We start from the raw sequence: 23,861 nt of genomic DNA on the forward strand, positions 1-23,861 counted from the left end.
AATGCTTAACTACATTTTAGAAAGTAGTGGATTTATACATTGTTGAAGCAGTTTTAAATTCATAACTCTTAATTTTAGTTATAATTATTTAACTCATTATCAAACATTAAACCATAGGTAATAATCTATATTATAATAATATAATTTGTGTATGTGCTGATAACTTATGCTTCAATGTCAAATGTTTAATATTCTTCCATCTTTTGTTTATCCAAGATGATTTTCCCTTTCCACTGGCCCTGCCCATATGTCCCTCTCTGCCCATTGGCTCTCGCAGATGTTCTCAGCGCACCATGTCCATTCATAGTAGGCATTGATTCAAGATACTTTGATCTTTATGACCCTCCGCCAGATGTCAGTTGTGTTGACTTAGATACCAACACCATTTCTCAGTAAGTACACTTGAGACTTTACAGTTAAGACTCCATAACTTTGTTGTCTCTGTGAATTTGCAGTTTATAATTAGTGTTCCTTTGATATATATGAGTTTACCATCTCCTTGTCAGGTCTTCCTGTGCTTTAGTAGAGTGTATTTAGGATGTTAGAGATGGTTGTATTGGAAAGAAAACACACTTTTAATCCTCAGGCTTTAAATATTTAAAAAACATAATCTTGTGCTTACTTAAAAATTTAGCACAGGATAATCAAGGCAGATAGAAGTTGGGTTGGAGAGATGGCTCAGTGGTTCAAGTGGTCTTGCAGAGGACATGGATTCAGTCTCTAGCACTCACATAGCTGCTAACTGTCCAGAACTCCATTTTGGAGGAATCTGGTGCCCTCTTCTGGCCATGTGGAGACTGCACATAAAATTGAACATAAAAAATATCTTCAGATGATGATTGAGAAGCTAAGAAAAAATAGTGCCAGGTATTTTAAAACCTTTTACTTTCTTTTTTGCCAGATAAGTATGGGAGAATCACAATTAATTTAAAAATCTACTCCTGTACTAATACTTGAATCTTATTTTTAGTATAACACTATCAGAATTCTAGTGCATCATAGCAAAATTAGCATGTTTTAATTTCACGGTAATCTATAAACTAAGATGTAATTTCCCCTTTTCACATTCTTGAATGCAGCTTTTAAAATATTTCTTTATTTCTTTGAATTCACATTTTTCAGATTAGTTTTTCATCAGCCAGTAAAGAAGGATGAAATGGCTGCAACCGCATGGTACCCTCCAGATCGAGTTTAAACAACCACCATTTAGTCCCACTGAAAATCCCCAAAGCTAGTTTAGTTTTGTATGTAATAAGGAAATATAGAACAGGTTTTCTTCTGTTTACTTATTGGTATTGGGGACTGAACCCAGTGCTCATGCAGGCTGACCATGTGCTCTGTCACTGTGGTACCCCCTTAGACCTTCTCTGTTTTAGTAAGAGCAGTACACCATAAAGTATATTCATTTAATTCCAGAATTTTATATTGACTCTCCACCTTTGCCATGTATCAAAACCTCAGTTTCTTGAACCATTAGAAAAATTGGGGGATAAAAATTATTTTGTGGGCTGGAGAGATGGCTCAGTGGTTAAGAACATTGACTGCTCTTCCAGCGGTCCTGAGTTCAATTCCCAGCAACCACATGATTGCTCACAACCACCTGTAATGAGATCTGATGCCCAATTCTGGTGTGTTAGGGTTAGTATATTTATATACAAAAATAAATGAATAAATCTTTTTTTAGAAAATATTTTATTTGGAAGTATATGCACAGTCAAAAGGCTTTTATTCATTAAAAAAGATTAACCAATAAAATATGGGACATATTAAGACCAGTGAGTGCACATTGTGTTTATTATAATAGGCAAAGTTCTCCTTCTCTTATACTCTCTCTTAGTTTGTTAAATTAACCTCTTCTTAACTGGGCATGGTTGCACATAACTTTAATTTCAGCACTCAGAATGCAGAGACAGGAAGATCCCTGTGAGGTCAAGGACAGCCTGGTCCATGTAGTGAGTTTGAGGAGAGCCAGGGCTACTTAGTAAGACCTTGTCTTGCTAATTCCTAATAATATCTGGTACTTTCTTTCTACTTTGATCACTAATTAATGAAGAGTTAAAAAATGATATGAATTGTTTGCACATGACTCTTTCTTTAATATCGATCATTTAAAGCCTTGAGGCGGAGGGGGGGGCTACAAGTGCACTGAAGTTCTGTTTTCATTCATCCATATTTCTGAAACTCCAACCTGAAATTTGAAAGAAAAATAAATTCCCGATATAGGAATTTTAGTTTCCTTTTTCTACCCCAGGTACACACAATACCGGTTAAGTTCTAAATTTCAAAAAATTTCTGAAGAGGGAAATAAATTAATATTTACAAAATGTAATATGCATAAAGTCACATGTATCGCCTAGTAACCCCATTTTAGTCTGTGTCCTTTATGAAAAAGTTTACAATTCCTCTTGACATATAAGAAGGCATGGGTTTAGACTTTGTAAGCAGTTAAAGGACAGGTTTACTCTGTTGGCACTCAGTTTCTAAACTGCTGATCTCACTGTAACACTAAGACATCTGCCACTAATGATGAGGTAGCTCAGATGAGGTAGTGACAGATAATAATCTTGTAAATGGAGACACCATGAGCAAAAATGTAGAGGGCTCTTAGAGATTTAAAACTCCAGAAAGCTAGGAAAAGCTCCCCTACTTGACTGCATTTTACAGAAACAATATCCTAGACAAGAGGAAGAAATTATATGAGTAAATGACAATGCGATACTTTTGTATCCATTTATGCTAAAATCATATCTTGACTGTCACTTCTGTAGAATGGTAACAAAAATGCAAACAAAATAAATGTTCTTTCTCTGAGTTCCTCCACCTCTAGTTTAAGACAGGTGTGGGTAGAGGTAAGGGATAGTATTTGGCAATGTTTTATCAAGATAGTGATATAAAATGTTTCTACATTGTAGTCTCCCTGTACAGTGCTCTTAGCCACATTATAAATGTAAAAACTATGAATTCTTTCATAGTAAAACATCTGCAATTTTATCCTGTTCTGCCTTTATTTTTATTTTCATTCCTTGGAAAAGAAGATAAATTATAAGATTATTAATTTTTATAAGATTAGGCTTTCTTGTCTACTATTTTTGCTTATTTTTCAAAATGATATTTGTTCTGTGAAAAGTTTTAGGGACATTTAGAGATAAAGCATTATCTTGGGAAGTTCTAGTACCCACTTGTACTGAATTGTTCTTTGGTGCATAGAACAGAATGAGTTTGCTTTCTCTTTTTCTGTTTATTTTTCAACATCCAAAATGAGTATTTGTTACTTTTTAAATGAAAAAATATTGAATAAATAAGTATACTAAAGAAAAACTATAGTTAAGTTCAAAATCTCTATGGTACCTCCTGGCCCATAGGTAGAAACCTCCAGTATTATGATGGTTATAATGAAGGAGATTATATGTTCCTCCTGTAGATGGAGATATTAGTTTATAAGCAGATAACCTATTTTAAAGTTATCAAATGTTTTGTAATATTATACTCGTTCAATTTAATATTTTAGAAGCAAAGCCCAGAATATTTTTATTTACTTGTTGGGAACTAAGAAACTAAACATATAGCAATGTGTTTTAATAAGGTCTGTAGTTTCTAGGTTCATTGAAAATTCAGTAATATTTATCTTCTCTTAGGAAAAACTGCTACAGTTAGATTTTTCTGCTGTTCAGGCATCTAAGCCTTCACACATGAAAGCAAAGGGTATGCTCACCTCATCAAGATTTCTGTTTTAGCATAATCCAGCAAATTGTAATAGATGCTCTATGAACATAACAGTAAATGCTTGTGTGTATTTAATTGAGGATTGCACCTTTATGCAAATTAATTCCATATCCCAATCTGCCTCTGTCAGATTTTATTCATTAACCTGACTATTCAAAATGTGTTCCATTTTTTGTTTGATTACTGTTTCCCCTTTATGTATAAATGTGACAGGAATATACCCTCCAAAGGTTCGTGTAACAAGTGTTTTGTTGTCCTTTAATCTCAGAACTGGTGACAAAAAAAATGTAGCCTGGAAGATTCTTCCAAAGAAGCCATGTAAAAACCTGATGAATACACTGAATAATTTGCACCAGCAGTTGGCAAAATGTAAGTGGATAACTTATTAAGGAATGTAACATATTCTGAGAAAATGAGTGACTTTGAATTATGTTTCTTTTTTAGCTAAGGAAATATAGGTAATAAAGGAAATAGAGAATGTTTGTATGTCACCCTACACAGGGCCCATCTGTTCTGAATGAATTCTAGTTTGTGTAACTATGCTGCTAAAGTGAGCATGACTCTGGAACTGATACTGATTTTGTTTAAAGAAAGTGGTAACTGGATATGATAACTCACACATATAATCACAGCGCTTGGGAAACTGAGGCAGGATAATCACCAAAATTTTAAGGCTTGCCTTGAAACTACATAATAAGTTCCAGGCTAGCTAAACTACTAGTAAGACCCTATCCAAAAAAAAAAAAAAAAAAAAAAAAAAAAAAAAAGCTATTTTAGTCTAGCATGGTTTACAGTTACAGAAGCTGTAGCCCCAGCAGCACTCTGAGGCAGAGGCAACTAGGTTGTTGTAAGATCAAGACTAGCCTCTGCTCACAAGTTCTAGGCTACTACACAGCAAGACCCTGTCTTTAAAAAGTCAGTTGATGCAATTTTTTCTGTTTCTTTTTTTTTTATTGGATATATTTTATTTACATTTCAAATGTTATCCTCTTTCCCAGTTTCCACTCCATTAAACCCCCTATCCCTGCCCCCTCCCCTGCTTCTATGAGGATGCTCCCCCTTCTACCTCCCCATCTTGACATTCCCTTTCACTGGGCATTGAGCCTTGGCAGGACCAAGGGCTTCTCCTCCTATTGATGCCCAGCAAGGCCAACCTCTGCTACATATGCAGCTGGAGCCCATGGGTCCATTCATTTTTGGTTAGTGGTTTTAGTCCCTGGGATCTCTGGTTGATTGGTATTGTTGTTCTTATGAGGTTGCAAACCCCTTCAGCTCCTTCAGTCCTTTCTCTAACTCCTCCATCAGGGACCCTGTTCTCTGTTCAATGGTTGGCTATGAGATCTGCAGCTGTATTTGTCATGATCTGGCAGAGCCTCTCAGGAGACAGCTATATCAGGCTCCTGTCAGCATGCACTTCTTGGCAACAGCAATATTGTCTGGGTTTGGTGGCTGTATATGGGCTGGATCTCCAGGTGGGGCAGTCTCTGGATGGCCTATACTTCAGTCTCTGCTTCAGAATTTTTCTCCGAATATTCTCCTATGAATATTTTTGTTCCTCCTTCTAAGAAGGACTGAAGCATCTGCACTTTGGTCTTTCTTCTTCTTGAGCTTCCTGTGGTCTGTGAATTGTATCTTGGGTAATCTGAACTTTGGGGCTAATAACCACTTTGTAGTGAGTGCATACCATGTGTGGGTTTTTTTGGGGATTGGGTTACCTCACTCAGGATGATATTTGCTAGATCCATCCATTTGCCTAAGAATTTCATGAAGTCATTGTTTTTAATAGCTGGTAGTACTCCATTGTGTAAACGTACCACACTTTCTGAATCCATTCCTCTGTTAAAGGACATCATGGTTCTTTCCAGCTTCTGACTATTATAAATAAGGCTGAGAGAAAAAAATGACAGAGGGAGGCCTGTGGAAAGGAAAGTGTTTACAGTCTTTAGGGCAAATAAATATCAAAGCAAAGTATGTTAGAAGCCAAATGAGTAATTTATAAATAAGTATTTCACAACTTTCAGATTTTCATAAAACCACCTTTGGATAATAAAATCCAAAAGGGTACTGAAGTGGTCATTTTCTTGAATTTTCCATTACTGAAATAACATGAGGAAATAAGGATTGCCACAGGTATATTTTCTTCATATATAAAACAGAAAGATTTACACATCTAAGATAGATGATTTAAAGAACATTAGAAAATGCTGTTGTCAGTGAAAGAAGAGTCAGGTCCCAATCTCTTCTCTAATGCCTGTCTTGAAGCCATCTGCCATTTGCTAAAAATAAGATAAAAATTGATTTTAGGATATGAAATGTTTTACGAAAAAAGCTTATGTAAGAACATATCTTGATAGTGACCCAGAATTTCTGATAAAAATTAAGCTTTTATTTCTTAAATTCTCTCAGTATTATAACAACGGTCTATTCAGTATCTAAGGTTTAATACTTATTTTATGAAATATGGCCAATAGTGCTGAAACAATATATACAGTTCTCATGTTTTTATTATGAAATGTGGGCATACAAAAGCCTACACTTGTGAAGATTTAAGACACTAAGAATGGCCCGGAAGTCGCTGGAAGGTGTGTGTGTGGTAACCTGTGTGGTACATGTGGAGAAGCATAAAAAATGAATTTTAATGTCTGGAATGTCAAAGAGATGCTCAGTATTCCCTCAGGCTCTGGGATCTCCAAACCATCTAACTGGAGTAGTAATCAGACTGACTGTTCTCTCAGCGATTCCCAGTTCCTCTTTGGATCTCAGTTCTGTCCTGAAAATTCAGAGATTCTGTTACCATCCTTGGATGCTGTTGCTTACTTAAGACACCCAAAACAGACACAAAAGAATTCTCTAGATTTCAAGAGACTTCGAGGGTCCAGCATGACCTGATGGTTGAGGCAGTGAAAGACAAAGGCATCGTGGAACAGGCCGTCCTTGTGATACAGAGGACATGCGCAGCTAGACAAGCAGAATTTATGGAGATGAAATCCACCCTGAAGAATCTTGAAGTTTTAGTGGTCCAGCAGAGTAAGAACTTCCAGCAGCTTTGTGACAGTCTAGGCCAGCTCATTGTGCCCGGTGTCCTAGAAGAGCTGAAAAAATTCACCTCTGAGCCCCAGGTGACTGTGCAGCTGAAAGACAGCACCTCTCAGACCTCACCATCTCTGATCCAGAGCCTCCATTTTCCCAGGCAGGAAAAGTATCCCTCTGAGGAGCCAGCTACTTCTCAGGCCCAGGAGTCTCCTACAGGAAATCCCAGTAGGAGTTCCCAGAGGCCTGAGGAGTTTGGTGTCTTGGGTGAAAGAGCAGAAAGTGATGTTTTTCAAAAAGCATCATTGCCAACAGACGGACACCATAGAGGCAATGAGCTTGTAAAGAACAAGACCATGCAGACTTACTGCAAGAGCTGGGTTATGACCACCAGAAGCCTCAGTAACCACTTCTCTAGCCTCCCAAGCCAGAAGGTGGGCAATGACCAGGATCTAATTGCCCAAAGAGCTTCACAGCTGGACTTAAATAAGTTTGAAACAAGAGGGAAGAATGTCTGTCCCGAATATGAGGCCCAAAGCTTGTGTTTTTTTGACTTACTTGAACCATCAGCAGCTGAACAGAAAGGTAGGACCTGCAGAAAAAGGAGGAGAGGCAAGAAACAGCAATCTAGGAGACCAAAGAAAGGCGGGCTTCTGGCTAGGAAGCAAGAACAGACTTCAAGGAACGACTGTGCTTTCATGACTGAGCATCACTGTCCCCAGGCTCCAGTTTGTAGCTCACAGGGGCCCCTCATCTGCTGTCCAACTCTGAGAAGCTCTACAAAGTCAGCCTGTCATATTTCAGGAGGGGCAGGAGAGACCAGTAAGACAGCAAGGGTAGCCCAAGGGAACCTTGTGCAGTCTTCCCAGTGCTCCTCCACAGACGGCAGTTCCCAGGGGGACCAGCAGATAAATTGGTTCAGTGACCTGAGCTTTGAAAACCTAGAGCCTCCTCTGTGTAAGAAGGGAGGGAAAAATTTGCTCTGCGACCCGGATTTTGATAGCAGCGATGATAATTTCTAACCTGTCAACAGTGACTTCAGCTGATGGTTTGTTATTCCAGACTCACAAACTGTAGAACATTGGATTAGTCAGCATCACACAGCATCTGAAGCTGGCTTATCTAGCCTTAGTCAGAGGCCTTGGCAGACTGTGGCCGGTAGGAGGTAGGGGAGAATCCAGTACTCTCAATTTCAGTCGCTGTTCACCAGAGGGGAAGTTATGGGAAAGAAATGTGTGGAGACAGTGTAGAGAACTCAGGGAGTAGCCTGAGGTAAGGCATCAGAAAGGTGGCTGTGTATGTGTTGTGAAAGGGAAGTGGCTTCAAGAAGAAACGTTTGTGACGTCTTGAGTAGCTTTCAAGACATGCCCTGCACCCTTTTGAGCCTCAGCTTTATCTGAGTGAGTCAAAGAGGTTTGTCTTTTCTATGAGAGACGTGTTCCAAGGAACACTATTAGCCCAGGGTTTATTATGTTTATTATGAATTTACAGTTCTCCTACCTCCTCCTTCAGAATGCTGGTCCTGTAAGCATGCCTTGATTCTCAGCTGTGAATCAGACTATTTAAGAACAGAGTGTTAATCCTGGTGCTGGTAGTGCAGTTCTTTAATCCTAGCGCTGAGGCAGAGGCAGGCAGATCTCTTGAGTTTATAGCCTGGTCTAGACTGCAAGTTCCAGAACAGTCAGGGCTACACAGAGAAATCCTGTCTTGAAAAATAAAAAACTAAAGCAACAACAACAAAAACCCAAGCCAAGAAAACGAACAGAGTATTAAAGCTGCCTATGAAAATGGGGTATAGTGGCTGCTGCCTGAGACCCCGAAGGAAAGCTTCCAGCCCTGCCCACACTGACTTCAGGTGCTTAAGGGCCAACAGAAGGAAGCTTTGAGACTAAAGGCCCTTATTCCTCTTGAACAGTTGTAGTATTGGTTATGTTTTATTTTTATCTTTTGTTGATGTTTACTGTTTTACTATTTTAATCAAAGTTGAAGTCCTGTGAAGTATTTTCTCAGTTAGTATTTGTGAATGAGCCCTTCTAGAACCATCTGACTGTGTAAAGTACCAAAGATGGACCCTGTGTTGCTAGTCTCTGCTGTTGTAATATGCTCTGATTCTTCAAAAGTACACACACATATGTGTATGTATATGTACCCACAATTACTTAATTACAACCTTAAAAAATGTATTGGAAAAAATAATAAAAAAATTTAAAAAAGGGAATACTGGGAGTTTAGATAAGTAACTGTTTCTAATATCCTAAAAGCTCTTTAAGTTTTGAAATATTAGGAACTTCTGTCTTGACCCTTTGAGAGTAAGTGTTCTGTTGTACCTAAGTGGAATGCATTTCTTACCAACAGGGCATTTTTGACATCACTACAACTAAGTTGTTAAACTTGAGGAATTAAATTTGAGCATCCTTATCTACAGACCACATTCAAGTGCTACTATTTTTTTTTTCTGTTTTTCAGTGTGGATATAAATGCACTTACCTGTTATGTGTGGAGATCTTCCTCTATTGTTGTCCACCTTACTTTTAAGATAAAAATCCTAGTGAACCTGGAATCTGGCTATCCACTGAGACCCTGAGATCTCCCTGTATCTTTCCATCTTCCCTCAGCTTGCCTCTGAAGATGCATAGGGTTGCAGATGCATGTGGCAATGCCTGGCTTTTATATGGGCTAGGGATCTAAATGCATGCCTTCATGTGTGCACAATAAACACTCAACCTGCCATGTCTTCCTTATCCTGAGTTTTGTAAATACATTTCTTTATAGCAAGAGGATCTAGTTCCAAATCAGAGGCAGGTAGTTTCAAGTTTTTTTCTGAATATTCTCTAAAATAGTTTTTAATATTATTATTGTTTTCACAATACTGCTCTTTCAGGGGACCCAGATTTAACTCCCAGCATCCACATGATGGTTCTCAATCATCTGTTCTGGGAAATCCAACAGACCTGATATACATAAAGACATACAGGCAAAATATACACATAGTAAAATAAATAAATTTTTATAAAATTATACTTACGTTATCAAATGGTCCCTGGCGTGATTTTTTTTTTTTTTTTTTATCTAGGAGAATACTTGTAAAATCAGGCTGTGTGTCATTGGCAGGAGTGCTTCAGTGGCCATGCTCCCTCCTCCACCTCTCATCAGTGTGCTCTGGTTACTCCTGCTTGACGGCTACTGGGCTTTTCAATCCACCGTACTGGAAGGGACAGAGTGCCTCAGCCAGGCTCCTCTACTGTAAACTACTCCTTACCATCTATTGGCCCTGTCATTGAGTTGTCAATGAAGAGGCTTTTAGTTTTCTTAGTCCTTTTGTTTTTAATCCTTCAGGCACTTGGATTTTATGAAGAAAGGAATCAAAATGATTCTATGTTTCTAGTGCTGTGGTTGTTAGGAACTTTCTTTACTTGTGTGTGTATACACATACATACTCACACATACATATGTAGTTATGTTAGAGCATGAACTTACTCTGATGATAAATTTACAGGAATAATTTTAGTTGTAAATTAGATAAAATATGCTCAACAGAACCTAAATGTGGTAGAGAAGTTTTTCTTGAGGTTTGCATACTACAAAGTGATGTAAATGGAAGAGTTGTGGTTATGTGAACAATTTTGAAAAAAGATACATTTCATTAAAACTAGTGTGAGCCTTATTTTTCATAGGCAAAATTTCAAACCCTGTATTTCTTCACAGTGCAGCAGAGACCAAGAGATGATGGACTAATGGACTTAGCAATGAATGATTATGATTTTAATTCCGGAAAGAGGCTGCACATGATAGATCTGGAAATCCAGGAAGCATTCTTGTTTTTCATGGCCTCTATTTTAAAAGGTTATCGATCATACTTAAGGCCAATAACACAAGCCCCATCTGAGACAGCAACAGATGCAACCTCTCTTTTTGCCCTTCAAGGTGAGTGATAATGTAATGTTATAGCTTTCATGTTGTTAAGCTTAAACTTGTAACAAATCATTGGTTCTCTGAATTAATAGTTCATATTTAGCAAAACAGGCACCTGCTCTGAGGGCCGTGTGAGTGCCAGCTCTGTAGGGAAGTTCTTCATTAATTGGAGTCCTAAGAAGAGAAGTTCTGTTTGAGAACTACAGGACCTCCCAAGCACATTTAATTTCACTTTGTTGTGTCACATTTGTGTTGAGGTACCAACTGTCTCTGTTTTTAGGGCTGCCACAAACCCCTGGGATGGTCATCTCCAGGCTTGAATGGACTTTTTTGTTTTATTTCAGTTCGCTTTACAAATACTATTTTCTGTCTATACTACAAGGGGATAAAAGGGAAGTTGGGAAGCCCATAGTACAATGAATTGGTATCATGCTATATATTTATTTTCTCTTGTATTTAATATTTGAAAAAGAAATTAATCTAGTAAGTATGTGTTTGGTGCCATGCAATGCTGAATATTTAGAATATATCAGTAACAAAAGAGGTACTTCTTTCATAGAGCATGTAGTCAAGAAGATGAACAATTAGAAGGTAAGAGAGTGAGCAGTTTAGTCATGACCTTAAATAGAATAAGTGCAGAGAGAGAGAGAACAAGAGGCAGCGAAAGTATGCACACAACACGAAACATGCTGTCCACAGCAGCAGTTGTAGAGGCTGAGCTATACTAGTTTATGTCTAATTATCAAGACAGTACCATAACTCCGGGTGAAAGCTTCCACTGTCTGTGTGTCCCTTTTCTGTTGTTTTCTCTATTTCTTCCTCATTTATCAAAGAACTTTTGTTTTGTTTTGTTTTTCAGTAAAATAATGAACAAAAAGAGAATATAGATGATATTGTTGATCAAGTTTTTTTTAGCAAAAATTTTTCTGAATCTATTCTCATATTATCTATTTATACTGAATAGCTTTCTTAAGAAGCCGGGACCGATCACATCAAAAATTCTATAACATGATGACCAAAACACAAATGTTTATTCGCTTCATTGAGGAATGTTCTTTTGTCAGCGATAAAGATGCAAGCCTAGCCTTTTTTGATGACTGTGTGGATAAAGTAAGTAGTCTGCAGTAATCTGCAGTGCCATGGCTTATTTTATGTGACTGCTATAGATGTTATGTTATTGTTCTATTTATAGCTCGTAACAAAAGTCTAAAATAATTTTATTTTCATACTTGACCACTTACAATGAGAATTTTGGCAGTCTCCTAGAAATTGCAGCACATACTTTTATTAAATTTTACTTTATTTATTGTTAGTAGTAGCGTAAGTGTGTGTGTGCAGCTGTGCACATGTGGGCAGGGTAGAGAACAGTCTTGAACAGTTTGAGAGACAGTCCTCTTCTACTATGTGTTCCAGAGAGGGAACAAGGTTGTTAAGCCTATGTGGCAGGCACTTATATCTGTTAAGCCATCTTTCTTAAAGCATATTTATTTTTGAAAAAAATTTTTAAATCACTGTTTAATTATATACATATGTATACGAGAGTGTGGGAGGCCAGTAGAGGGCATTGGATAGCCTGGAACTAGAATTATAGATAGTTGTTTACTACCTGCTGCAGATGCTGGGAACCAACCTCAGGTCCTCTGCAAAAGCAATAAGTGCTTTTAACCACTGAGCTGTCACTCCATCCCCAAAAGCATACTCTTAAAGGTGTTTTGTAAGAATTTTATCTTGATAAGGTTAAGGTTAGGTTCCTAACCCTATATTTGCACTTATAGAGTAGGACATTTTCCCAAGCACATGAACCTCTAACATCCTGGGATATTACATGCTTAGAGTAGAGAGCATAGCATAATAGACATCATATAACTAATTTTATAATTGAGAGTGAACTTATACCTTATTTTAACTCTATTTTAAAGAAATTATTCATTTTTTGCTCAATCCTTTTATTATTAGGTGAGGTGAAGTTGGGTTCATGCTAGAACCAAAGGAAGCAGGAAAACAGTGGCTCTGAACACACTGTCTAATCTTGAGTATGGTTAAGAAAGTTGAGTTGCCTAGAGGAGATACCTGAGCCACAGCCACGAGCAAAGAGCTTTCATTCAGAAATCTAGCTTTACACGGGACTCAGAACAAGAAGGAAAGAACATCCTTCCTGGGGCAGACAGGTATCAGAACTTAACCAGGATTTGAAGAATACAATGGTGAGGAGTGTGGAGCTCAGAGCCTACACAGGGTCAACAGAGTAGGGGTTGGACGTAGCAAATGAGATGCTAGACTGTAACTTGGATGAAGGAGATGCTGGCCTGGTAGGCATGAAATTCAGTGTGTACAAATTTGTCAGATTAGGATGAAGACGTCATCTGCATGGGAGCAGAGTACCAAAGAGGGGAAGAGGTTATACAAAGGTAGGGAAGATGTTTACATAGGTAAATGTATTCAAACTGATAAAGATTGCCATGGTCAGGAAAGGCATCTACACATACAAACTTAGAAAGAAGTAGAACAAACCAAGAAACAGACAGAGAGAGAGAATTCGGAAACACATTATTGGTTTTCCGTGATAAACAAAGATAGAAACAGCTATAGAAATAAGTACATGTATCTATGTACATACACATATATTCCGTGGCTCTGTATATTGTGAGAACCTGGGAGTAGCCACACTTTCATACCAAAGAGGCATAGACTTTGGCTTTTAAATAGCAAAAGGGATCAGGACTCTTTGGAGAAATGATTGGCCACAGATTTAGGGCAAAGAAAAGTCCTAGATAAACTCTAAAATACCCTGTAGTAGGGAGTAAGAAATTACCCCAAGGATGATAGAGGCATATAACATATATCTCAGATCTGAGACAACTCAAGCATTAAATGTTAGTAATGAATTAACCTGTTGAATAAATGGGAAATCATGTCTATGCAGACATCAATTGATAATTTAAAGTCTGATGATAAGCAAGATCTTAACATAGTGTGCTGTACTGGCCTACAAAATAAATGTGAACTGAACTGTATAGTGGGAAAGTTTGACAGACAGTACATTAAAATTAAGTGGTCAAAGTGGACATCATCAATAATAGAACAAAATATCATGTCCTTAAAAGATGATATCTTTGTTTCCTTTCCTGTTTCTAGGATAAATACTCTTAACAAAAGCTACTTAAGAAATGAAGGGGTTATTTTAGCTCATATTATCATGTGAGGGAAGTCAAGGCATCAGGAGCTTGAGACCACTGCTTCATAGTTAGAAGACAAAAGCAGTGAATGCATGCATGAATTTTCAGCTTGCTTTATCTTACATAGTCCAGAGTCCTCTGCCTAAGGAATGGTACCATCCATAGTGGTATGAGCCATTTCACCTTAATTAATCAAGACAATCACTCACAGATATACCTAAAGCCCATATTTCTAATAGTTCTAGATTCAGTTAAGTTGACAGTTAACACTAACCTTCACAATTCCTCTTGTTAATTTGTGAGCCACCCATTTGGGCTATGAGGATTGAACTCCAGTCTCCAGTCCTCTGAAAAAGCAGATGAGCCATCTCTCCAGCACCATTTCCAATATTTTAATAAATATTTAAGCATGCCTTATAAAATAAAATATTGAAAGAAATGGGAAGGCATATCTGTAAGTTTTTTTTTCTAGAGCCATTTTACAAAAATAATTGTGTGCAAGAGAGAGAGAGAGAGAGAGAGAGAGAGAGAGAGAGAGAGAGAGAGAGAGAGAGAGAGAGAGAGAGAGAGAGAGCTAACTGAGTCATATGAGACCTAACTGATGGCCAGGACTTATCTAGAGACATGCAGCAATGCATTAGTCCACTTGGGAGCACTGAGCTAGGTGGCAAGACTCTAGTTTAAGTTTTAAAAAGAGAATTTTTAGTGTTTCTTTTTTATGTATTTATTGTATTTTATTCACAAGTCATGTGTTTTAGTTAAACAAAAACTAATGTCACATAGTCTAATGAGATATGTATTAATATTGTAAGCTGTACAAGACTTGTAATTTTACTCAATCTCTTTACATTCTGTCCTAAGGAGATCTCCTAGTAGTTAATACTTTAGATTGTCTAGGGATTTCTATAGGTTCCTTATTCATATAATAGGAGTCAATACAATGGATGATTTTTTTTATAAAATACAGTGTATTGTATTTATAGTTCTTTGTTGACATATTGGAAAAGAAAATACACATAAAGAAATTTTATCATAGTTTTTGTGACGATTGTGAAGGGTACCTTTTCCCTAATTTCTTTCTCCACATGTTTGTCCTTTGAGTATAGGAAGGCTACTGATTTGTTTGAGTTAATTTTGTATCCAGCCACTTTGCTGAACTTGTTTATCAGCTGTAGGAGTTCTCTGGTGGAATTTTTGGGGTCACTCAAGTACACTATCATGTCATCGGCAAAGAGTGATGTTTTTATCTCTTCCTTTCCGATTTGTATCCCCTTGATCTCCTTTTGCTGTCTAATTGCTCCAGCCAGGACTTCCAGTACTATGTTGAATAGGTAGGGGGAGAGTGGGCAGCCTTGTCGAGTCCCTGATTTTAGTGGGATTGCTTCAAGTTTCTCACCATTAAGTTTGATGTTGGCTGTTGGTTTGCTGTATATTGCTTTTATTATGTTTAAGTATGGACCTTGGATTCCTGTTCTTTCCAGGACTTTTAACATGAAGGGGTGTTGGATTTTGTCGAATGCTTTCTCAGCGTCTAGTGATATGACCATGTGATTTTGGTCTTTGAGTTTGTTTATATGGTGGATTACGTTGATGGATTTCCTTATGTTAAGCCATCCCTGCATCCCAGGGATAAAGCCTACTTGATCATGATGAATTATCGTTTTGATGTGTTCTTGGATTCGGTTTGCAAGGATTTTATTGAGTATTTTTGCATCAATGTTCATAAGTGAGATTGGTCTGAAGTTCTCTTTCCTTGTAGGGTCTTTGTGTGGTTTAGGTATGAGGGTTATTGTAGCCTCAAAAAATGAGTTGGGTAATATTCCATCTGATTCTATTTTTGGAATAGTTTGGCAAGTATTGGTGTTATATCCCCAATAAATGTCTGATAAAATTCTGCACTGAACCTGTCTGGACCTGGGCTTTTTTTGGTTGGGAGGCTTTTGATGACTTCTTCTATTTCTTTAGGTGTTATAGGGTTATTTAGATGGTTTACTTGGTCCTGGTTTAATTTTGGGATCTTGTATATGTCTAGGAATTCGTCCATTTCCTCCAGATTTCCCAATTTTGTGGAGTATAAGTTTTTGTAGTAGGATCTGATGATTTCTTGAATTTCCTCAGCTTCAGTTGTTATGTCGCCACTTTCCTTTCTGATTTTGTTAATTTGGATACTCTCTCTTTGCCCTCTAGTTAGTCTGGTTAGGGGTTTTTCAATCTTGTTGATTTTCTCAAAGAACCAACTCTTTGTTTTGTTGATTTTTTTCAATGGTTTTTTTTTTGTTTCTATTTGGTCTATTTCTGCCCTAATTTTGATTATTTCTTGCCGTCTACTCTTTTTGGGTATATCTGCTTCCTTTTGTTCTAGGGCGTTTAGCTGTGCTGTCAGGTTGCTGATGTGAGCTCTCTCCAATTTCTTTTTGGAAGCACTTAGGGCTATGAGTTTTCCTCTCAATACTGCTTTTATTGCATCCCATAGGTTTGGGTATGTTGTGTTTTCGTTTTCGTTGAATTCTAGAAAATCCTTAATTTCTTTCTTTATTTCTTCTTTGACCCTGCTATCCTTTAACAGAGCGTTGTTTAGTTTCCATGTGTATGTGGGCTTTTTGTTGTCTTTGTTGTTGTTAAAGACCAGCCGTAGACCATGGTGATCTGAGAGGATGCATGGGAGTATTTCAATCTTCTTATATCGATGGAGGCTCGTTCTGTGTCCAATTATGTGGTCAATTTTCGAGAAGGTGTCATGGGGTGGTGAGAAGAAGGTGTATTCTTTTACTTTAGGATAGTATGTTCTGTATATATCTATTAATTCTAGTTGGTTCAAAGTCTCTGCTAGTTTTGCAGTGTCCTTGTTCAGTTTCTGTTTCCCTGATCTGTCCATTGGTGAGAGTGGGGTATTAAAGTCTCCCACGATTATTGTGTGGGGTGAAATGTATTTTTTGAGCTTTAGTAGGGTTTCTTTTATGAATGTGGGTGATTTTTTATTTGGAGCATATATGTTAAGGATTGAGAGTTCCTCCTGACAGATTTCCCCGGTAATGAGTAAAAAGTGTCCTTCCTTATCTTTTTTGATAACTTTTGGTTGGTAATTTACTTTATTCGATATTAGAATAGCCACTCCAGCTTGCTTCTTGGAGCTGTTTGCTTGGAAGTTTTTTTCCTACCCTTTTACTCTGAGATAGTGTCTGTCTCTGTCTCTGAGATGAGTTTCCTGTATGCAGCAAAAGGCTGGATTTTGTTTATGTATCCAGTCTGATAGTCTATGTCTCTTTATTGGGGAGTTGAGACCATTTATGTTAATAGATATCAAGGAATAGTTGTTTCTGTTTCCTGCCATTATTGCCTTTTTGGATGTCTGTGTTTTTTTCTTCTTTTAGTTTTCTTGTTTAGGAGTTTTCTTGTTTTTACTAGGCTGTATTTTCCCTCATTGTATTGGGTTTTTCACCTGTAATTCATTGTAGTGCTGGGTTTGTGGTCAGATATTGTGTGAATTTTGATTTGTCTTGAAATATCTTTGTCTCTCCATCGATGGTGATTGATAGTTTTGCTGGGTATAGCAGCTTGAGCTGGCACTTGTGCTCTCTTAAGGAGTGCATGATGTCTGTCCAGGCTCTTCTAGCTTTCATAGTCTCTGTTGAGAAATCGGGTGTGAGTCTGATTGGTCTGCCTTTATATGTTACCTGACCTTTTTCCCTTACTGCTTTTAGTATTCTTTCTTTGCTTTGGGCACTTGATGTTTTTACTATTATGTGTTGGGAGGTATTTCTTTTCTGGTCCAACCTATTTGGAGTTCTGAAGGCTTCTTTTATGCTCGTGGTCATCTCATTCTTGAGGGTAGGGAAGTTTTCTTCTATGATTTTGTTGAAGATATTTACTGTGCCTCTTAGTTGATACTCTTCTCCCTCTTCTATTCCTATTATCCTTAGGTTCGGTCTTCTCATTGTGTCTTGGATTTCCTGGACATTTTGGGTTAGGAGCTTTTTGTTTTTTGCATCTTCTCTGGCTGTTTTGTCTATGTTTGCAATGTTGTCTTCTGCCCCCGATATTTTCTCTTCGATCTCTTGTAATCTATTGGAAATGCTTGCTTCTGTGACTCCTGATTTCTTTTTTTGGTGTTCTGACTCTAGGGTTATCTCTTTTAGTGTTTTCTTTATTGTGTCAATTTCTGTTTTAATTTCCCTCTTCCATTCCTTTATTTCTTTGGTTCTGTTTTCCTCTAGTTCTTTGAGTTCTTTGAATGTTTTTCTTGTTTCTTCTTTAAAAGCTTCTGAATCTTTTTGCTTTTCCTCCCTTTCTTGTTTAAGTATCTCTATCAGCATCTTGAGGTATGATTTCAGGTTTGTGTCTTCTTTTTCTGGAGTGTTTGGAATTCCAATGTTTGCTGTTATGGGAGAGCTGGGTTCTGGTGTTGCTAGATTGTCTTGGTTTCCTTGGGATATACTCTTTCTCTTTCCTCTTGCCATTTTGTTGTCAGTGATATGTTCTTGCCTTTCCCTTGTATCTGGTCTGTGTCCCTGGTTCTCCACTGGTCCAGGTGTCAGATGGGCCGAGCCCTGTTTTATGCCTCATAGTCGTCGGGTGTGAACAGAAGTTCCAACGTTCTGTTTCTGGTTGCTGGATCAGGCACGGCTGGGCAGGGCAAGGTAGGGTGTGCACTTTCCGCGTGCACTTCGCAGAGATCTCTCTGCTCCCCTGCAGCCTAGGTCTCCCACTCACCAGTTGCTCAGCCTCTACGAGCCGCCATTCCGGGTGGCAGATGGACCAGGCTCTGCTCTGCGTCCTGAAGTCGCCTCCGGGTGGAAACAGAAGTTCTAATTTTCTGTTCCCAGTCGCTGGATCGTGCAAGGCAGGGCAGGGCAAGGCAGGGTGTGCACTTTCTGTGTACACTCCGCAGAGATCTCTCTGCTCCCCAGCAGCCCAGGTCTCCCACCCACCAGTTGCTCAGCCTCTACGAGCCACCGTTCCGGGTGGCAGATGGGCCAGGCTCTGCTCTGACAATAGATGATTTAAACAATTTCTTTGAAAATATAAATTCCAGGGGGCTTGAGAGATGGCTCAATGGTAAGAGCACTTGCTTTTCTTGCAAAGGACCTGAGTTCACATTCTAACATTCTTTTTGTAACCTATTTGTACCAGTGAGTTTTCAGCAACACAGCTTTGTGCTCCAGCCAGGTTGCATGCCTCCAACTACTTGCCCAGGAACTCTTTGGATTTGCAAATGGAAGGCACACACACATGCTCGCGCGCGCGTGCACACACACACACACACACCAATTAATTTTAAAATGCCTTGGCTACCTCAAAGGCTAGACACTCCTAAACCTCCCCCTGCTATCCCAGGCCCAATTAGAGAAGTGGGAAGTAACCAGTAGCCAGTGGCCACCTACCCGAATTCTTACATGGCTTGTTGGCTTTATCTCCTGCAGTTCTAAATCTGATCTGCCTCCCACCACATTATGATGATCCTCTGTTTATTGCTCTCTCCCTTGTCCTACCTAGCCTGTGCTAATCTAAGGGTCCCACCCATCTCCCTTTGCCCAGCCATTAGTCACTGGCATCTCTATTGATCAATCATAAGCCAATTAGGGACAAGGACTTTCAGTGTTTACTCACGCAGATTCCCTATTGAATCATAGCATTAGAACCAATCCCCAACACCTATTTAAGAAGTCAGGATTCTATGAAAAATTTCTTATATACATACATTGAACTACTTGAAGATTTTACTGACTAAGCAGAAAATCAAAGCTAAGAAGTACGGTGCAGGTCTAGATTAGTAACAAAGCTAAGCAAAAACAAACTAATGAAATCCTGAGAATGAGTATAATAAACCACGGTTATTCATATTTGTTTTGTTATAATTCAAGAGACACTTTATTGGAGAAAATAAAATATCATAAGACCTAATGTGTATTTTAATAAGTTTTATGTGTAAAGTTGGAGTAGAAGTTAGTTATCTCTGGAGTTACAGAACAGAACTCCCTGAAATATAAGTATAATCTTCCTGCCTTTCATAGTCCTGTACCCCTATAAGAACACTGAACATAACTCAATAAATAATTTTAAGCTGCAAGCATTTTCAGAATGTCTTATTACTCTTTGAGAAAAAAAAAACATTTATGTGTAGGCTGTTTCTTAGTTGGGTAAATTTGAACTCATTTTTTTAAAGTAAACAAATTTTCTTACCTCTGAAATTTTAACAATGGAAAATAAATAAATAAATAAATAAATAAATAAATAAACAAACAAACATATTAGTTCCCTCCACCAACCCATACCTGTGCTTGAACATAAGTTAGACATATTCCTCTTTTGACCTTAGCATATTCAAACTAGAAATACTTGAGTCTATTTTGAAATGAGTAATGATGAATAGAAATAATAACAACATAAGAATTATTTGCATTTTATTTGTGACTAATTTAAGAACATGTGTCCTTGTTCTTCATGTGATTATATTTTAAATCCATGTAGTCTGCTTCTATTAGAAGGGACTCAGCTGCAGGCAGTCTGTATCGGATTGTCAGCTAAGAGGCTTTTCTGGCTTTTCAAGTCTTCATTTACAGCATTTCCTGAGCATATCAGTGTCTTCTGGAAGGATACAAAGGGAATATGAAAATATCTTAATTTTATTCTGCATGGTGTTGGATCTATTTTTCTCTCAATTTAGACAGTTATGACTATACTTTCCAAAGACAGAGATGTCCAGGTGATAAATGTAGGATTTGTGACATTGCTATATTTATAATTCAATGCAAAATTTAGGCATACAATTAAAGGGCAATGTCTTTGCCAAAGTATTGAATTTATGGGCCAGTTTCAGACTGAATTTGATTTTGTAGTGCAGAGAAATACAGAAGCACATTGTCTTTCTCCCTTAAAGTGAACAGTTATGCTACTTTTGTCCTCAGCCTAACACTGATTCATCTGGAAACTTAAGAAGAATGAAGCTCTCTTCAGTACACCAACTTATCCATTTATGTTTTAAAAATCTTACTGTAATGTTTCATCTTAATTGTTTTAATACGAACTGACTGCTTTCTAGTCTACCATCTAGACTTTTCCTCCTCCAGCACCTTGGTAATTTTATTAGCCTCTTGCTGGAGCTGGATGCCCTACTTTCAGCTTGTATTTCAGTAACTACTTAGAGTATTTCCCTGTTATAGTGAAGCTGTCTGAAAATGCCTTCTCCTCTATCCCTTGATTGCAAACTTAGTTGAATTGGTATTTGAAATTCATGGCTGCATTGTCTTTTACTACCCTGTGAGATACTGACAAAAAGTCTAATGCCATCCTGACTTCTAGACATTTCTGTCTGATCTCTTTCTCTCTCAGGGCACCTCGAAGATCCTTGCTATCCTGGAATCTCTGGGAATATGGGGAAATGCCTTTTATAAGCATTTCTTTATTCAGTGAATGGATGTGTGTGGATCCTTTTAATTTGGGAATTCACTTCCTTCACTTCTAGAATTTTTTAATTTCCTTTATTATGCACATACACTCTCAATATGTATTATTTGAATATTGACTCTCCTAGCCTGATCCTCATAATTTTCTCCTTTTCATCTTCTACTTTTAAAAATATATATATTGGGATTATTGTATAGTTACATCTCTTCCCCTTTTCCTTTCCTCCAAACCCTATCATGTATATCTTCTGCTTTCTTTCAAATTTATGTCCTTTTTCTGGTGACTATTGGTGATGGGGTAGTGTGTGTGTGTGTGTGTGTGTGTGTGTGTGTGTGTGTGTATGTGTGTGTGTGTGTGTGTGTGTGTGTGTGTGTGTGTGTGTGTTCCTAAATACATAATTACAACCAGCTCGGTCTGTATAATGTCAGTTATATATACATGTTTTCAGGGCTGACCAGGTCATGGATAACTAATCAGAGCTCTTTCCTAGAGGAGTCTGTGTCTCCCATTCTCAGCTCTTTAGTTGTCTGTAGTTCTTTGTCTAGGGCTGGGACCTCATGAGCTTCCCTTTCTACTTTATCATGTCTATTGGTATTGAACGTGTTCAAATCACATTTAGGAAGCCATGTTGGTAAGATTTCAATCATGGGCATAGCTTCTGACATTTCTAGGGGACATAGTCTCATAGCAAGTTCTCTGTTTCTCTGGCTTGTTCAATCTTTCTACCCTCTCTTTCACAGTGATCTCTGAGCCTTACTTACATGTACAAGTTGTATTGTAGATATATTGGTCAGGACAGATGAGGCTTCTCATCTCGGCATTTGATTGGTGTGGTTTTCTGTAATGCTCTCTGACAGTTGCAAAAAGAAGTTTCTTTGATGGAGGTTGAAAACTACACTTACCTGTGGGTATGACTATTATTTAGAAAGTAGCTAGGGATTATGCTGTTTTAATGGAGCTTGTAGGTTCTCTGCCAAGACTCATGAACTTCACCAACCCTGGGTAGTTGGCTAAGTTTTCACTACTGGCACAATTTCTATCATAAAGATCTTAATTCCAATGGATCCTGCTAAGATATGCATGTGACTATTGAGCCCTTCACTCAATTGTTGTCTTGCCATGCTGCTCACCCTTGGGTTCACAAGTGTCATAGCTGAACAGAACTGTTGGTTGTTTCTCTCCTTTGGAAGCATGCATGGAGCTTTCTGGTACTGTGGTTGTTGGTCCTCAGAGAGGAGGCTTTCAGGTTATATTCAGCTCTAGGCTTCTGGCACCTCTCCCAGAGTCTTTAACAATAGAGACTTACCTTCTATATCTGGAGGATGTCCAAGGGTAATAACAGTCAGTAGTCTATAATATTTTGTGAGTCTGTTAGACAATCCTAACCAACAGTTCAAAGGAGAGCATCTCATACCTGGTGTTGGAATTTTTGTTTCATGGTTGTGGCTCTAGGGAGAAGCATTGTCAGCCTATATTGGACATTTTTATTTAAGCTATATGTGCATATTTACACATCAACTTAAATGTATTATAGGTATTTTTTAGGTGGATACTTAATAGTATGATTCCTTATGAGCCATTCAGGTATCCTTACTGTTACTTTATGCTCTGTCCTCCTCTATTTCCCCTTCCCTGATTAGAGTCTCCTCTTCGCCCCATTCACTTGTGCCCTGATAGTTTCTTTATTGTCTTATCCTTCCACCCCATCTTTCTGCTTTTTAACTGATTTCTTTGACATTCCTTATAATATACTTTTATTTCTGATGTGTTTGCAATTTCCATACAAACATACTGAATGTTTCTTTTTTTATCTGACATCTTGTTCTTGCTTCCTGATTGTAGACTTATTTGTTGTGATTGTTTTTAAGGTTTCTTCTCCCTGGTTATCTTCCCTTCTGAGTAACTCAGCTCCTCCATTGTCTCTAAATACAAAGTCTTTTGATTCACCCTGGAAAACAAAGCAGCAAATGCCTAGCCTTCTCCTAGCATTGATAAGAGGTAGTTTCTAACTCCTGAGTTATGGGAGTTTTTAAATGAAGGTGCTAATGTTCTTGCTTCAGTCTCACCTTTATTCCAACTTCAAGGGCATGGTTGTGTGTATATATGTTTGTGTTTTCCATGGTGTGTGTGTATGTATATATATATATATATATATATATATATATATATATATATATATATGTGTGTGTGTGTGTGTGTGTGTGTGTGTGTGTGTGTGTGTGTGTGTATATATATATATATATATATATATATATATATATATATATATATGATATGTGTAAGTTTGTATATGTTCATGGTATGTGTGTGATATTTGTATGTTTGTGTATGTCCATGGTGTGTGTGATATAAATATATGTGTGTGTGTGTGTGTTTGTGTACTGTGTATGTTCAGACCAAAGGTCACTATTAGGTATTTTGTTTATTGCTTCCTACATTTTTAAAAACATATTTTTTGATCATTTTTATCAGTTCTTTGAGAATTGCCTAACATGTATTTTGATCATTATTAACTCCTATTCCCCAATTCCTCCCAGATTAACCGCCTTCCCTACCCACTCAATTTTTTGTGTCCTTCTTTGTTTTTAACCCATTGAATACAGTTGGTGCTACCCA

At 37.8% G+C, this 23,861-nt stretch overlaps 2 protein-coding genes across 3 annotated transcripts in view; both read left to right on the top strand.

The window, feature by feature from the left end:
* DENND4A (DENN domain containing 4A) overlaps positions 1 to 23,861 on the top strand; it is a 115,921-nt gene that overhangs the window by 52,617 nt on the left and 39,443 nt on the right. For both annotated transcript variants that reach the window (XM_080930743.1, XM_080930744.1), the window contains 4 exons: positions 217 to 392; positions 3,992 to 4,092; positions 10,459 to 10,677; positions 11,630 to 11,775. In XM_080930743.1, the coding sequence (XP_080786869.1) occupies positions 217 to 392; positions 3,992 to 4,092; positions 10,459 to 10,677; positions 11,630 to 11,775 (642 nt within the window). The remainder of the gene's footprint in view (positions 1 to 216; positions 393 to 3,991; positions 4,093 to 10,458; positions 10,678 to 11,629; positions 11,776 to 23,861) is intronic.
* LOC308431326 (interactor of HORMAD1 protein 1-like) lies at positions 6,591 to 7,775 on the top strand (the record flags this gene model as incomplete). The annotated part of the gene is made up of 1 exon (XM_080930745.1): positions 6,591 to 7,775. Exon 1 carries the CDS (start codon positions 6,612 to 6,614, stop codon positions 7,773 to 7,775), a length of 1,164 nt encoding a protein of 387 aa, XP_080786871.1. The 5' UTR covers positions 6,591 to 6,611.

This window comes from Micromys minutus, assembly GCF_963924665.1.
Source record: "Micromys minutus genome assembly, chromosome: 16".
In the NCBI taxonomy this organism is placed as follows: Eukaryota; Metazoa; Chordata; class Mammalia; order Rodentia; family Muridae; genus Micromys; species Micromys minutus.